Source organism: Thamnophis sirtalis, unplaced genomic scaffold (assembly GCF_051295495.1).
Source record: "Thamnophis sirtalis isolate CommonGarterSnake01/CBP01778 unplaced genomic scaffold, rThaSir2_p1.2 scaffold_4, whole genome shotgun sequence".
In the NCBI taxonomy this organism is placed as follows: domain Eukaryota; kingdom Metazoa; phylum Chordata; class Lepidosauria; order Squamata; family Natricidae; genus Thamnophis; species Thamnophis sirtalis.
Genome location: NW_028261384.1, coordinates 130,847,343 through 130,863,900, shown reverse-complemented (window position 1 = coordinate 130,863,900; position 16,558 = coordinate 130,847,343). Strand labels below are relative to the sequence as shown.

Here is a 16,558-nt window from a genome sequence, read left to right as displayed (position 1 = left end):
CTAGATTGACATTTGAAGGTCGGGATTGGGGACGCTAGATCCAGGGGTGAGATTCAGCCTGTTCGCACCGGTTCGGATGTTAGCTTTACATCTCGCAGAACCGGTTGTTTCAAGAACTGGCTGGCCCCACCCATCCCACCCCTCCCAGGAGTCTCCACGCAGCCACGCATCATGCTAGTTAAGTGCCAGGCTCGCACTCTGGGAGTGCGAAAAACGGGTTTCCCAGAAGTCCAGAAACGGGCCCTTTCCCGGCCTCCGGATGTCCTCTGGATCCCACAGGAGGCCGTTTCACCCTCCCAGAGGCTCGAGGAAAGTCTCCGGAGCCTGGGGAAGGCGAAAAACGGGCCTACCGGTCAGTGATGGGTTTCAAAAAAATTTCTACTTTGTGGGTGTGGTCTCCTTTGTGGGAGTGGCTTGCCAGACATGTGACCTGGTGGGACTGGCTTGCCGGACATGTGTTTTCTTTCTCTCCCTCTCTATCTCCTTCCTTTTGTCTCTCTGTCCCTTTTTCCTTTTTTTCTTTCATTTCTCTCTCACTTTTTCTTTTTTTTTTCTTTTTTTCTATATTTCTTTCTTGCTTTCTCTCTCTTTCTCTCTCTGTGTGAGTCTGTGTGTGTGTGTGTGTGTGTGTGTGTGTGTGGTGGGTTTAAAATTTTTTTGGAACCTCTTCTGTAGGTGTGGCCTGCTTTCCGGGTCCACTGGTGGAACCTCTTCTTATAAGAGCCGAGGTGGCGCAGTGGTTAAATGCAGCACTGCAGGCTACTTCAGCTGACTGCAGTTCTGCAGTTCAGCTGTTCAAATCTCACTGGCTCAGGGTTGATTCAGCCTTCCATCCTTCCGAGGTGGGTAAAATGAGGAGCCAGATTGTTGTTGGGGGCAATATGCTGACTCTGTAAATCGCTTAGAGAGGGCTGAAAGCCCTATGAAGCGGTATATAAGTCTAACTGCTATTGCTATTCTAACCGGTTCGGTAGATTTGATGAACCGGTTCTACCGAACTGGTGCGAACTGGTAGGAACTCACCTCTGCTACCAGTAGTACCGGAAGTCCAAAAATGGACCTGTTTCCGGCCTCCTGAGCACCTCCTGAGCGCCTCCAGAGCCCGGGGGAGGCCATTTTCAAGCGCTGGAGGCTGGAGGAAAGCCCGACCATGGTGCAGGAGGCTTTGTAGGCCATGGCCACCATGGCCACGCCCACCCAGAAACTGGACGGAGAACCTTTTGGTAGCATTTTTCAATCTCACCTCTGGCTGGATCCCAAATGTATTGCCGTTCTGGCAAGTCTGGGAAGGGATGTTCTGTTCAAAAATTCCCGGGAGAAAAACGTTTTCTTCTTTCTGTTTTGATAATAGTGTTGAAGTTCAGGAACCATTAATTAAGCCTGAAAAACTGTCCAAGGAGAAGGTGATAAGGCGGCAGCTGAAGCTTATACAGGAGTGTCCTTGGAAACCCAATGCGACAGCAGTTAGACAATATAGGTAATAATTTGAATTTGAATTTGAATTTCCTTTATTTGTATGCCGCCCTTTTCCCTGGGGGGACTCAGGGCGGCTCACAATTCAAAAAAGGAGGGGGGGGAAAGACAAACAGTATTCCAATATGGAAACAATACAACATATTAAAAGAGAGCACAACAGTCACACAATTCGGGTGGGGTTGGAATCTTAACCCCAGGCCAGCCGGGACAGCCAGATCTTCAAAGCGGTGCGGAAGGATTGGAGGGTGGTGAGGGTCCGAATCTCCATGGGGAGTTCGTTCCAGAGGGTCGGAGCAGCCACCGAGAAGGCTCTCCTCCGGGTAGTTGCCAGTTTGCACTGGCTAGTAGATGGAATTCGGAGGAGGCCTAATCGATGCGATTGTATCGGTCTAGTGGAGGTAATTGGCAGTAGGCGGTCTCTCAAATACCCAGGCCCACTACCATGAAGGGCTTTATAGGTGATAAGTAGCACCTTGAAGCGCACCCGGAGATCGACAGGCAGCCAGTGCAGCTCGCGGAGGATAGGTGTAACGTGGGTGAAACGAGGTGCACCCACAATCGCTCGCGCGGCCGCATTCTGGACTAGCTGAAGTCGCCGAATGCTCTTCAAGGGCAGCCCCATGTAGAGCACATTGCAGTATTCCAGCCTAGAGGTCACAAGGGCACGAGTGACTGTTGTGAGGGCCTCCCGGTTCAGGTAGGGACGCAACTGGTGTACCAGGCGAACCTGGGCAAATGCCCCCCTGGTCACAGCTGACAAATGATGTTCGAAGGTCAGTTGTGGGTCCAGGAGGACTCCCAAGTTGCAAACCCTGTCTGAGGGGCGTATAATGTGACCCTCCAGCCTGAGAGATGAAACACTTGGCCAATTCGCGGGAGGGAAACACAGCAGCCACTCGGTCTTTTCTGGATTGAGCACAAGCTTGTTGACCCCCATCCAGTCTTTAACAGCCTCCAGACCCTGGCTCATCACATCCATCGCTTCGTTGAGTTGGCACGGTGCGGACAGATACAACTGGGTATCGTCCGCATATTGGTGGTATTTTATCCCGTGCCGTCGAATGATCTCACCCAGCGATTTCATGTAGATGTTGAAAAGTAAGGGGGACAGGACCGAACCCTGCAGCACCCCATACGTTAGGGGCCTAGGGGTCGATCTCTGCTCCCCAACTAACACCAACTGCGACCTGTCCGAGAGGTAGGAGGAGAACCACTGTAGAACAGCGCCTCCCACCCCCACCTCCCGCAGTCGTCGCAGAAGGATACCATGGTCGATGGTATTGAAAGCCGCTGAGAGGTCAAGGAGCACCAGGATGGAGGCGTGGCCTCCATCCCTGGCTCTCCAAAGATCATCGGTCAACACGACCAAAGCGGTTTCTGTGCTGCAGCCAGGTCTGAAGCCTGACTGGAAAGGATCGAGATAATAATGCTAATGGTTCACCCATATCACCAGCTCGAGAAGGTATCGGATTGCCTGCCTGTCAAACCTGACACACACTTAAGACTCTAAAATAGGAAATGATGCTTGGCTCCATTTCCTGAGAAAGGTATATTTTTTATTAGAGATCAAATGTATTGCAGTAATGCATAGCCAGAACTGAGATTCGCACGCCCAAATTCCTGTGTTGTACCACTCCTCTCTCCTCAACTGTCTTTCATTTCTCAAAGTAACCAATTAAAATCTTGCTGGCTGTTTTCCTTACAGTCAGTTCACGAGTAGGTTCTTGACGGCATTACTACCGGTTCGGTGCCCAAAAAAATTTGCGTGTGCTTCACTCGTGTGCACACCAGACGTACACTCCGCACGTGTGTGCCTTTACACTTAAAAAAGATCTGTGAATTCGCACACCATTAAAAAGGGGGGGGGGGAATTACATTTTTTTTCAATGAAGATTGTTCTGCCCATGTGCAGAACAGAAAATAAAGATGGCGGTACCCAGCATAGAACCAGTACGGTCACATGTCTGATCGAGTTACTATCTGTTCGGTTGAACCAGTCTGTACCGGTAGGAACCCATCTCTGGGTCAGTTCAAGCGTATTCTGGTATGCTGCTTCGTCCTTCTTCCAGCTGGGCGACCTTGAAGCAGCTTCTGGAGAAGGCACAGCACCTACTTTCGGTTTCCCAAGCATTTCCCCTTTTGTCCCGCTTCTCCATAGTTCATGGCAGACTGCCAGCACATATCAGCAAAGCACAAGAAGCTTGAGGTGACAACCAGACTGCCCTTCAATTACTTTAAGCATAGGGCAGGTTTATTACACGTAGCCCTAATAACCATTCGCTTAACGACTGTTTGAAGTTATAACAGCACTCAAATGGTGACTTATGACCGGTCCTGGTATATACAACTGTGACAGTGTTCCCATGGCCACGTGATAAAAAAAAAATTGCCTTGCTTAACAATGGAAATTTTGGTCCCCGTTGTGGTCAGAAGTCGAGGACTAGCTGTGTTAAGAGAATGGTGACAGCAATAGCATTAGCACTTAGATTTAGCCTGTTTTCCCCCAAAAGAAGACCTCTCCGGATAACAAGCCAGTTGGGCTTTTGAGCACATGTGCTAAAATAAGTCCTCCCTGAAAATATTGCAACACAGCAGCAGCCATGAGGTGACCACACTCACCGCCTCCTGCACCTCAAAAATAATAAGACCTCCCCGAAAATAAGGTCAAGCACTTATTTTGGGGGTCAAAAGAAAATAAGACCCTGTCTTATTTTTGGGGAAACACGGTATATACCGCTTCACAGTGCTTTACAGCTCTCTGTAAACGGTCTATAGGGTTAGCATATTGCCCCCAACAATCTGGGTCCTCATTTTACCCACCTTGGAAGGATGAAAGGCTGAGTCAAATTTGAGCCAATGAGATTCTAACTGCTGAATTACTAGCCACCTGCAGTCAGCAGAAATAGCCTGATGATGAATTATGTGTTTTATGAACCCCAGTTACTTCCCCCAAAACTCTTTATAAAAGGTTATTTGTGATAGTTCAGAAGAGGTGTCTCTACCAATTTCATGGTGTGGTGATCAAAACTGGATGCAGTATTCTAGGCCTGGCCTTACTGAGGTTTTATAGAGTCGGACTAGTACCCCATGTGAGCTTGAGTCAATAATACTATATGTGGCTATATACATATGTATGTATGTATATATGTATGTATGTATTTTGTCATGTTTATGTATGTAGTGTATATTGGAGGTAGTGATTCTATGAGAGCTATATGCAATGAAATTTCATTTTAATGTATGCTGATTAGTGTACATACAAAGTGACAATAAAATTTATTCTACTCTACTCCTTTTCCTACTCTACTCTACTCTACTTTACTCTACTCTATTCTTTTCTATTCCCTTTCCTATTCTATTCCTTTTCCTATTCTGTTCCATTTCGTTTCTGTTCTGTTCTGTTCTGTTCTGTTCTGTTCTGTTCTATTCTACTCTACTCTACTCTACCCTACCCTACCCTACCCTACTCTACCCTACCCTACCCTACTCTATTTCCTTTCCTATTCCCTTTCCTATTCTATTCTATTCTATTCCCTTTCCTATACTACTCTACTCTATTCTACTCTACTCTCTTCTATATTCTATTCTATTCTACTCTAATGTCATCTATACTCTATTTTATTCTACTCTACTCTACTCTATTCCCTTTCCTATTCCCTTTCCTTTCATATTCTATTCTATTCTATTCTACTCTACTGTACCCTACCCTACCCTACCCTACCCTACCCTACCCTTCTTATTTCCTTTCTTATTCCCTTTCCTATTCTATTCTATTCCCTTTCCTATACTACTCTACTCTATTCTACTCTACTCTCTTCTACTCTACTCTCTTCTATACTCTATTCTATTCTATTCTATTCTATTCTATTCTATTCTACTCTAATGTCATCTATACTCTATTTTATTCTACTCTACTCTACTCTATTCCCTTTCCTATTCCCTTTCCTTTCATATTCTATTCTATTCTATTCTACTCTATTCTACCCTACCCTACCCTATTTCCTTTCTTATTCCCTTTCCTATTCTATTCTCTTTCCTATACTACTCTACTCTATTCTACTCTACTCTACTCTCTTCTATACTCTATTCTATTCCATTCTGTTCTATTCTACTCTAATCTAACCTATATTTTATTCTACTCTACTCTTTTCCTTTCCTATTCCCTTTCCTTTCATATTCTATTCTATTCTATTCTATTCTATTCTACCCTACCCTATTTCCTTTCCTATTCCCTTTCCTATTCTATTCTATTCCCTTTCCTATACTTCTCTACTCTACTCTATTTTACTCTACTCTCTTCTATACTCTCTTCTATACTCTATTCTATTCTACTCTACTCTACTCTACTCTAATCTAATCTATATTTTATTCTACTCTACTCTATTCTATTCCCTTTCCTATTCCCTTTCCTTTCATATTTTATTCTATTCTATTCCCTTTCCTATACTAATCTACTCTACTCTACTCTACTCTATCTACTCTATTCTTTTCTATTCGATTTCCTATTCTATTCCTTTTCCTATTCTTTTCTGTTTCGTTTCTGTTCTATGCTACTCTACTCTACTCTACTCTCTTTCCTATTCTATTCCCTTTCCTATACTACTCTACTTTACTCTACTCTACTCTACTCTACTCTTCTCTTCTCTATACTCTATTTTATTCTATTTTATGCTATTCCTATTCCCCCGTTAGTGCAATTTAGAATTGCATTGACTTTTTTGCCTATTCTAGACAGATAGATTAACAGAGTTGGAAGGGACCTTGTAGGTCATCTGGTCCAAATCCCTACACCCACCTAAGCAGGAGACCGTACACTATATTTGACAGATGGCAGTCCAGTCTCTTCTTGAAAGCCTCCAATGATGAAGCTTCCACACAATGCCCCTGGATGTTCCCTTTGCAAGTTAACCCCCGCTGATGCCTTCTTTCAGGAAAGAGCTAGGTCAGTGTTGCAATGCTTCTGAACGGCTGGTGGTAACCAAGGAAAACACGCCGCTGGGATCCATCATCAATTTAGATGGTGACATATATTCCAATATAACTGCGGATGCCGAGCTGAGAAGTGTTCTATTGAAGGTAAGAGAAGATGCGTTCTTCGGGTTTTGGTGGAAAAGAAACCAATGGGGGCAGGCAGAGTTTACAGAATACAGGCAGTCCTCGACTTACAACAGTTCATTTAGTGACTGTTGCAACAAAGTGACGACAGCGCTGGGGGAAAAAAATCTGTGGCGATTGACTTAACAACTATGGCAAGATCGGAAAATGGGACAACATTGCCCAAAATGATTTCCGTTGGCACCAAAAAGTTTGGTCTCAATTGGGATTGTAAGTTGAGGACTACCTATAATAAGAGTTGGAAGGGACCTTGGAGGTCTTCTAGTTCATCCCCCCTGCTCAAGCAGGAGACCCTATACCAGGCGTGTCAAACTTGATTTCATTGAGGGCTGTATCAGGGTTGTGTTTGACCTCAGAGGACTGGGGGTGGCCGTGGCCAAGGTGGGGGTGGCCAGCTCGATTTTTTTCCGGCTGTTCTGTGACGGTCTCCTGCAGCCCTCTGTCAGCGAACCCCTCCCCTTCTGAGCTCCATTTTTGACTGTGATGGCCTCATGCAGCCCTCTGCCAGCGAAAAGGGAGCTTTGTTTCATGGGCTGGTCCTTTGCTATTTCCAGGGCAGCCCCATGGGCCAGATCTAAGCATCCTGTGGGCCAGATCCAGTTTACGGGCCTTGAGTTTGACACCTGTGACCAGAGATGGTATTCATCAGGTTCTGATCAGTTCAGAGAACCGGTAGCGGAAATTTTGAGTAGTTCGGAGAACCGATAAATACCACCTCTGGCTGGCCCTGCCCCCCTCCATCTATTCTCTGCTTCACGAGTCTCAGCTGATTGGAAGAAATGGGGATTTTGCAGTAACCTTCCCCTGGAGTGGGGAGGGAATGGAGATTTTACAGTATCCTTCCCCTGCCACACCCACCAAGCTACACCCACCTTCAGGCAATGCCTTCCAAGCCACGCCCACAGAACCAGCAGTAAAAATGTTTGAACCACACCACTGCCTGTGCCCTGTACCATTCTGGACAAATAGCTGTTCAAACTCTTCTTTAAAAACTCCGGTGTTGGCGTACCCGCAACTTCTGGAGGCAACCCGACCCCCTAATGAATTGTTTAAGGAATTTCTTCTTAGTTCTAGGTTGGTTCTCTCCTCAATTAGTTTCCATCCAAACTCTTTTTGTTTTGCAACTTGAGGAATTACACTTTCCTAGATATGATTTGACCGTGTGTCTTTTTTCTTGTTATCCGAGAGACCTTACAAAGTCCTCGAGTTGCAACCATTTGTTTCGTGACCGTTTGAAGTTAACAAAAGCACTGAAAAAAGTGACTTATGACCATTTCTCACATTTAGTTTAGTTTACTTTACTTTATTGTCATTGCACACTGTAGAGCAAAATTAAATGCCATCTTCAGTGTACATTATAACTATAAAAATAAAAACACAAGCACACATCCTTCACATGCTATATACCATATTTTTCGGAGTATAAGACACACGTTTTCCCCCATAAAAGAGGGTGAAAATTTGGCTGTGTCATATACATTGAATGTAGTCCTGCTTACCAGCCAGCCCTTTGGCCTCTGCCTTTCAGCAAATTGCCTCCTTGCAGCAAACAGCAAACAGCTTGTTTCAGTTTCAGCTTCAGCACAGCTTGATTAGCACAAGCAGCTGATTGTTGGTTGGATTGGCCTCCCAACCACTAGCTGTTTCAGGCTGCAGGGATTGCCATTGTCTATTGCCACCTCCATGCGCCCAGTTTAGGCCTCTGTGTGCCCCATTTTCCACCCATTCCAATCCCTGTCGCCCGGAACGGGTGGAAAATGGGGTGTGTGGAGGCTGAAAATGAGGCGTACGGAGGCTGAAAACGGGATGCGGATGCCTTCTGCGCATCCATGCGTCAGGCACTGGTCCCAGCTGTTCCTCTTCCTCATCAGCCACCTCCAGACCTGAGGGCTGTTGACTCTCCATCTGAGGGAAGACGGACAACCCAGGCTTCGCCTCGGTGTCTCTCTGACAGCTCCATTCCATCTTCCCCCTCGGAGCTCTCAGATTGCCCTGATGCTGACCTATCACAAAGTCCCTTCCCTTTGGATAAAGGTAACAAAATAAATCATTTGAAGTGAATCCTTGCTAAAGGCCCCTGATTTGCCGTCGAGTCTATTTGAAGGATGAATTAAAAGTCCAGTTCGTGTAAACATTTTTTTGCATTCAGCTGTTTCTACGTGCATTTTCAATCTCTTTTTTTTCATCTTCCTTCCCGATGGCCCCTCTAGAGATTTCCTTTGGCAGATACCCGGTATAGCAAATGTGCTGTCGTTGGCAACGGTGGTATCCTGCATGATAGCAAGTGTGGACAACTAATCGACCAGGCTAATTTTGTCATCAGGTAGCTGTTTCTTCCTTCTTCTTCTTCTTTTTTTAAAAATTATCTTTATTGGTTATACATTATTTTTAATAAGACATACAAATACAGCTTTAAACATACAAACCCTCCCCTCCTCCCCGGCATGACAGCCCAACATTTTTTTCTTCCTCATTGTTTAGTCTCTAAGCAGCATCTTCTCATTACAAAGTTCAGGGATCTATTACAACACCCATGTTCACTTTTAGTTCCCATTGTTAACAGCTGCTATTTAACTTTCCCAGTTTTAAGTCCCTGCTGTTCTCTTTGTCGCCCACATATACCATAGGTTCAGTGGTGGGTTTCAAAAAAATTTGGAACCTCTTCTGTAGGTGTGGCCTGCTTTCCGGGTCCACTGGTGGAACCTCTTGTAACCGGTTCGGTAGATTTGACGAACCGGTTCTACCGAACTGGTGCGAACCGATAGGAACCCACCTCTGCATAGATTCCAGCTAAGATAATACTCCGTTTCTCCTTTGTCCCTCAGCCAACCTGTCGTTCTGTCCATTTCTCCACACTCATATATCTTTTTTAATTATGGCATCTTCCGATGGTATGGTAGTAGATTTCCAAAATTGCGGCATAGGTTATTCTTGCGGCCACAATTATATGTAGGCTCAAATGCCATATAGATTTACTCATGTTTTCTGGTTTTATGCTTAGTAAAAAAGTCTCGGGTTTCCATTCCATACTTGCCCCGGTAACATCTTTTAGCCAGTTTTGAATCTTTCTCCAGTATTTTGTGGCCTCAATACAGGACCACCAAATATGGTAGAATTGTGCCATCCTTTCTTCCACATTTCCAACACAGTGGGGATAACCCAGGAAACAATTTGGCTAACCTCGTTGGGGGAACCTGTTTCTTCTTTTTGAGGGGGGAGCTTGGGTTAAAGGGATGGGGGTCATAAGGAACCCTGGAAATCTTTATAGTCTTGGTTTATTGAAGTAACAGTTTTTTCATTTTCCTATCTTCTCCTTCATCTTTCTTTTCTCCTGCTTCCCCTTCTCTTTCTCTCTCCCTGTCCCTCCCCTCTTCCATTTCCTTTTGTTTTTCTTCTCTCGTTTTGTTTTTCTTCTTTCGTGTCGTTTTCCTTCCCCAGCCCCTCTCCCTCCTCTCTCTTTTCCTTCTTCTTTCCCTTTCTCCTTCTCCTCCATTCCACTTATCCCTTTCTCTCCCTCCTGCTGCCACTATGCTTCCTCGTTTCTTTTTTCTTTTTCTTTGTCTGCATCCCTCTTTCCTTGCCCAGCCCCTTTTCCTCCTCCCTCTTTTCCCCTTTTCTTTCTTTTTCTGTCTCCTTCCCTCTCTCTTCCCCTTTACCTTCTTTCCCTTCTCCTTTCCTCCCTCTCCTCCTCTAGCTTCCCTTCCCTTTCTCCTTCTATTTCTCTCCCCTCCATTTTCCTTCCCTCCCCTTTCCCCTCCTTCCTCTTCCCCTCCCCTTCCTTCTCTTCTATTCCCTTCCCCTTCTCCTTCTATTTCTTTTCTCCTCCCTCTTCTTCCTTTCCCCTCCTCCTCCTCTTTTCCCTTCCCTTTCTCCTTCACCTTCTCCTTCTTTTCCTTCTTCTGCCCTTCCCCTCCTTTTATTCCTTGTCCTTCCCTTTCTCTTTCTTTTTCGCTTCCTCCCCTCCCTCTTCCCCTCCCCTTCCTCCTCCTCTTTTCCCCTCCTCCTCCTCCTTCCTTTCTCTATTAAACCTAATTTCTAGTATTTTTGCAATTAAAACCATCGCTTATTTGGGAATCTTATGGGTATAAAACTCCTCCTCAGTCAGGGTCGCTGCTGGGGATTCACAGGGATTCGGGAGAACCTCTAGCTAAGCTTCTGTGCACTTCAGAGAACCCCGAAATCCCACTCCTGGCTGGCCCCACCCACCCTGCTACTTCCCTCCCAGGAGTCGCTAGGCGACCCATTTTGGATGCAGGCAAGGGCAGGGCACGCACAAAGGCTCGAAAAACGGTCCTACCAAAAGCTCAGAGCGCTTCTATGCTCTCTCTCTATCTATCTATCTATCTATCTATCTATCTATCTATCTATCTATCTATCTATCTATCTATCTTCTATCTATCCTGTCTGTCTGTCTGTCTGTCTATCTATCTATGCTATCTATGTCCTATCTATCTATCTATCTATCTATCTATCTATCTATCTATCTATCTATCTATCTATCTATCTATCTATCTACTATCTATGATATCCATCCATCCATCCATCCATCCATCCATCCATCCATCCATCCATCCATCCATCCATCCATCCAACCAACCAACCAACCAACCAACCAACCAACCAACCAACCAACCAACCAACCAACCAACCAACCAACCAACCAACCAACCAACCAACCTATTCATTTTTGACTGTTGTAGTGTCCCGGGGTCATGCGATCCCCTTTTGACTTTGACAACCAAAGGCAAGCCGGATTCACTTAATTTAACACCCGCAGTGATTCGCTTAACAAAATGGGGGCAAGAAAAGTTGTAAAACTTTACAAATTTCTCATTTGGCAACTCTGGGCTCAGCTGCGGTCGTAAGTCGAGGACTACCTGTAATGCGTTTGCTTGAGTTTAACCATCTCTGCGCCTCTTTTCCGTTTGCTCCCCCCACCCAGATTTAACCTGCCTCCGTTGAGTAGAACTAAAGATGTGGGAAGCAAGACGCACTTAGTGACCATCAACCCCAGTATTTTAACTAAGAGGTAAGGAAGATGATGCAACTACAAAAAATAATCCACTACAGTCTATGAGCAAAGAAGGCGGCCGCTCTAAACCTTTAAGAAACATACCGGCCGTCGGGGTTTTTTCATACGCTCCGATCCCTTTTGCAAAATGGCATTTTGCTGTTGTAGAAAGGTAGCAGCACCCACCTCTCCCCTAGGAGAACGAAATATTCTAGGACAGTGATGGCGAACATTTTCGGCACCAAGTGCCGAAACCGTAAAGTATGTGCACAATGGAGCGCCAGAAACCCGAAGACCAGCTGACCGATGCGCATGCGCGTTCCGGCCACTGGTCTTTGGGTCTCCAGCTGCCCAGTACGCCAACACTGCAGGTTTTTAGGAAGATGTTGGATAACAAAATGAAATTCAATGGTGAAAAGAGTGAGGTTCTACATTTAGGCAAGAAAAATGAAATGCACAGGTACAGTATAGGCGGTACCTTGCTCAATATTAGTAACTGTGAGAGGGATCTTGGAGTCCTAATTGGACAACCATTTAAATAAGAACCAGCCGTGTGCAGCAGCTGCCAAAAAAGCCAACACAGTTCTGGGCTGCATCAACAGAGGGATAGAATCAAGATCACGTGAAGTGTTAATACCACTTTATAATGCCTTGGTAAGGCCACACTTGGAATACGGCATTCAGTTTTGGTCTCTACGATGTAGAAAAGATGTGGAGACTCTAGAAAGAGTGCAGAGAAGAGCAACGAAGAGGATTAGGGGACTGGAAGCTAAACATATGACGAACGGTTGCAGGAACTGGGTATGTCTAGTTTAATGAAAAGAAGGACCAGGGGAGACATGATAGCAGTGTTCCAATATCTCAGGGGTTACCACAAAGAAGAGGGAGTCAAACTATTCTCCAAAGCTCCTGAGGGCAGAACAAGAAGCAGAAGGTGGAAACTAATCAAGGGTGGAAGTAACCTAGAACTGAGGAGAAATTTCCTGACAGTGAGAACAATTAATCAGTGGAACAGAATTTGCCTCCAGAAATTGTGAATGCCCCAACACTGGAAGTCTTTAAGAAGATGTTGGATAGCCATTTGTCTGGAACGGTATAGTGTTTCCTGCCCAGGCAGGGGGTTGGACTAGAAGACCTCCAAGGTTCCTTCCAACCTTGTTATTCTATTCTATTCTATTCTATTCTATTCTATTCTATTCTATTCTATTCTATTCTATTCTATTTTATTCTATTCTATTCTGGCATGTGTGCACCGGAAACCACAAGAACAGATAGCAGCACCACCAGGGGTGGGTTTCAATTTTTTTTACTACCAGTTTGGTGGGTGTAGCTAGATGGGGACATGTGACTGAGTGGGTGTGGCCAACGTCACTCATGCACACTCAGTCACATGACCCACTCACCAAGCCATGCCCACCAAAACGGTGATGAAACGTTTTGACCGGGGTGGGGGTGGGGGCCTTCCAGCTTCGTCAGAGCTAAGGGAGCGCTTAGAAACTACCCAGTAAGAAGAACAATGCAGGCTTCAGCAGGGCTAGGAGAAGGGGAAAAGGGCGTCATTTTTCCCTTCTCCCAGCCCTGTTGAAGTCTGCAGAGTGCTTTTGGAGGCTGGGAGAAGGGGAAAATGCCTCCGTTTTTGCAAAAAACGGCCAATCTTTGGACTGGCATGCGCTACCATTAAAAAAGGGAAAGAAATTACATTTTTTCAATGAAGATTGTTCTGCCCATGTACAGAAGAGGAAATAAAGATGGTGGTGCCCAGGATAGAACCGGTATGGTCACATGTCCGGCTAAGTTATTATCTATTCGGCCGAACCGGTCCAAACTGGTAGGAGAGGGCTCTGCGTGCCATCACTGGCACATGTTCCATAGGTTTGCCATCACGGTTCTAGGAAATATTAAAAGTGTAGAATATTATATTTCCCTGGATGAGAAAAGGAGAAACACCTTTTTAAAGACAAAGAGGAGCTCCCTACAACTCCCTGCCCCTAGCAGATATTTGGTGCCCACTGAGCCAGACTAGGCCAGCCTATCTACAAGAGAAAAGTCCTCCAGCTCCAGGGTGATGGGATTAAGACATGGCCCTCCAGGACATTATAGGATTGTCTAGCAGTTGGGCTCGGTGTATTACAAAATTACCTGGGGTCATTGCATCACCCAGCAAGCTTCAACCAAGCTTGACTCAGAAAACCTACAAGGTCAGCGGTGACCCCTACAACAACCAATAGAATACATTCCTTGCACAGGAACCGGAAGCTCACGGTATAAAGAAGCCTTCTTTGTACCTTCTTTAATCTTCCTGTTCCTGTGTAAGAACATGTCCTTTAATATTTTATTGGCTATTGTCAGATTCCCATGGGGTCATGGCTGGCTCTATAGCAAAAGAGGAAATGCAAATCCTAGGTGTTTGCCTGATTTAATTTGATCAACCTCTTGTTTATTGCTTATCTGAATTTCTGTCGTGAATCAGTCTTTCTATTTGTTAGTTTTTCCCCCCCGGAAAAAAGTCTCAAAATGCTTAGAAACAGCTTTTACACTCAGTTCTGGGCAAATAGTTCTAATTATTTCTTGGGGTTCAATTTAAGACAAAGAAAAAATCTTCTCTCCCAGTTCCATCATGGCTCACCTTTTTCTCTCTAGCACCAGTCTTAGCTATTATTCATTGGTTTGTCCCAGCTTTGCAGCAGCCATCTTTAGACTTCTTCTTACTGTGGCTGAGGGGAAGGAAAAACCCCAGGCCAGACAGGAGAGCTGCGACTCTCCCCAACCTCACAGGGTGCATCCCTTTGCTTCACTACCCCTTCAGGGTGGTTTAGGCTCCCACTGGAGCCCACGAACAGGAAGAATTCAGCACAGGGAACATGGAGACTAGGGGTGAAATGCTAGTGTTTCAGACTGGTTCGCCCGAACCAGTAGTAAAAAAGGCTACCGGTTTGCCCGAACCGATAGTCAAAAAATGCTACCGCTTCAGGCGAACTGGTATTTCCAACGATCAGCTGTGATGCGCGATTTATATTAGCTAGAATTATCGGATTTCCAGCTTTCTAGCTAATTAGATCGTGGACTTCCCTCCTCCCCCTTGCTGTTCTACTTAGCTTTGCAGACTCAGAAGGCTTCAAAATGTTCATTTTTTAGCGCTGCGCGAGTGCACTGCATGCCCACAATAGCACGCTCGGTAGCAGACTTCAGAGGATTTCACCGCTGGTGGAGACCCATTCCTCTGTGACTGTATTGCCAAGACGTTAAACCTTCTCTCCATGACCCAGTCTTTCTGAATGGATTACCAAATCTGCATTTCTAAAAGCTGGCCTCCTCAGTTTCTGCTTGTAGGGCAGGGAAACTGGGGCTGGTTCCTGCCTTTTAAGAGCATGTTTCTCCATTTCTCCTTTAGGGAAATAAAATATTCTGCCTTTTTAATATTTCCCAAAATATTTCATTCTTCTAGGAGGGGACGGAGTGTGTGTGTGCTTCCTACAGCTAAAAAAAAAAAAAAAAATCAAAATGGGCACCAACCCCCGCAAATCTGTTTTGTTCACACATGCTTCGGATGGTCGAGGGTGTGGTTTTCCTTTTGGGATTTTCTCTCTCTCTCCTATTTTTTCTTTCTTTTTCTTTTGAAGATTCAAAAATTTGTTGGGCTATGAGACGGATTTTATCAACGCTCTTCGGGCCTACCCAAACGCCCTTTTCCTCATCCCGGCGATATCCTTTAATTATCATCTTAAAGTCGGCTACCATGCTATACGCATCATGAAGGATGTCGGCCTGGCCCATAAGGCATTCTTTCTCCACCCACACTATCTGTCTGCCCTCGATAGGTATTGGAAACTGAAAAGGATGAGGGAACTACGCCTATCCACTGGTTTTATGTTCACCAGTTTTGCGCTGGAGTTCTGTGACGACATCACTCTCTATGGCTTCTGGCCTTTTGTTTATGACCTAAATGGGAAACTAATCAGTCATCACTACTATGACAACGTGTTGCCGCTGCCTTTTGTTCACAACATGTCTGAAGAGTTCTCCCATTATCTCAAGATGTCTGCCCAGGGTGTCTTGCACCTACACCTTGGCAAATGCCAGTGAGATTTGGATTCCCTAACCCAGGAATAAATCAGCCAAAGAAAGAACAGTTGGTTTGCGACTGTTCCCACCAAAGCATGAACCCGACAACCGGAAATTTGAGGAAAACAAGCCTCCACAGGACTTTGCACACATTCTCTTCTAGCATAACAACATCTCTAATGGACAGAAACAGCAGACTTCTTCTCACAACCTGGGCAATAAGGGATGAAATAAGGGAATGTGCAATTGTTATGTTTGTGAAAAATAAACATAGGCTTTTATCAAGCAACTGGCTAGAGCAAAGTCTTTTCTTTTTTTTTCAAAAATTCTTCATTGGGAAATTAAGAGGAAATGTCAGATAATAGGAAGGTAGGTGGTTGATGGTCGCAAGCCAATGATTTGTTGGAGTATCCTGAGTCCCCAACATGGTGGCCCTTGAAAAGTATCCGGAAGCTTCAGCCGGTCCAAAAGGAAGCAGCCCGTGCAGTTCTGTGAAAGGGCCAGATTTGCAGATAAGATCAGATGGGCTGGTCAGGGAAGGAATGGGAAGGGAAGAGAGAGAAGGGAAGCAGTGGTGGGTTTCAAAAATTTTTAGAGCCTCTTCTGTAGGTGTGGCCTGCTTTGTGGGAGTGGCTTGCCGGCCATGTGGTCGAGTGGGAGTGGCTTGCCATCCATGTGAGCGAGTGGGAGTGGCTTAGCAGTCATGTGAGTGGGTGGGTGTGGCCAACTTGTAAAATGTGGTGAACCTCACTTAACCATGCTCTTGCTTAGCAACCAAAATGTTGGCTCAGAAACTCTGGCATTTAAATCATGCAAGTATTAAAGCTGTCAAGTTACAAGACCCTTGCACCCCTAACCCTTTAGAAAAAAAACCCCAGGAGTGTTTGAACTTGA

The 16,558-nt window shown here is 45.3% G+C and overlaps 1 protein-coding gene across 1 annotated transcript in view; it reads left to right on the top strand.

Annotated features, from left to right (window-relative positions):
* The window catches only part of LOC106551546 (alpha-N-acetylneuraminide alpha-2,8-sialyltransferase-like), a 28,395-nt gene extending 12,442 nt beyond the window's left edge, over positions 1-15,953 (top strand). Inside the window, exons 4-8 of the mRNA XM_087712071.1 lie at positions 1,352-1,477; positions 6,408-6,552; positions 8,802-8,914; positions 11,534-11,620; positions 15,223-15,953. Coding sequence (XP_087568197.1) covers positions 1,352-1,477; positions 6,408-6,552; positions 8,802-8,914; positions 11,534-11,620; positions 15,223-15,685 — 934 coding nt within the window. The 3' untranslated portion in view covers positions 15,686-15,953. The remainder of the gene's footprint in view (positions 1-1,351; positions 1,478-6,407; positions 6,553-8,801; positions 8,915-11,533; positions 11,621-15,222) is intronic.
* Positions 15,954-16,558: the final 605 nt, after the last annotated feature.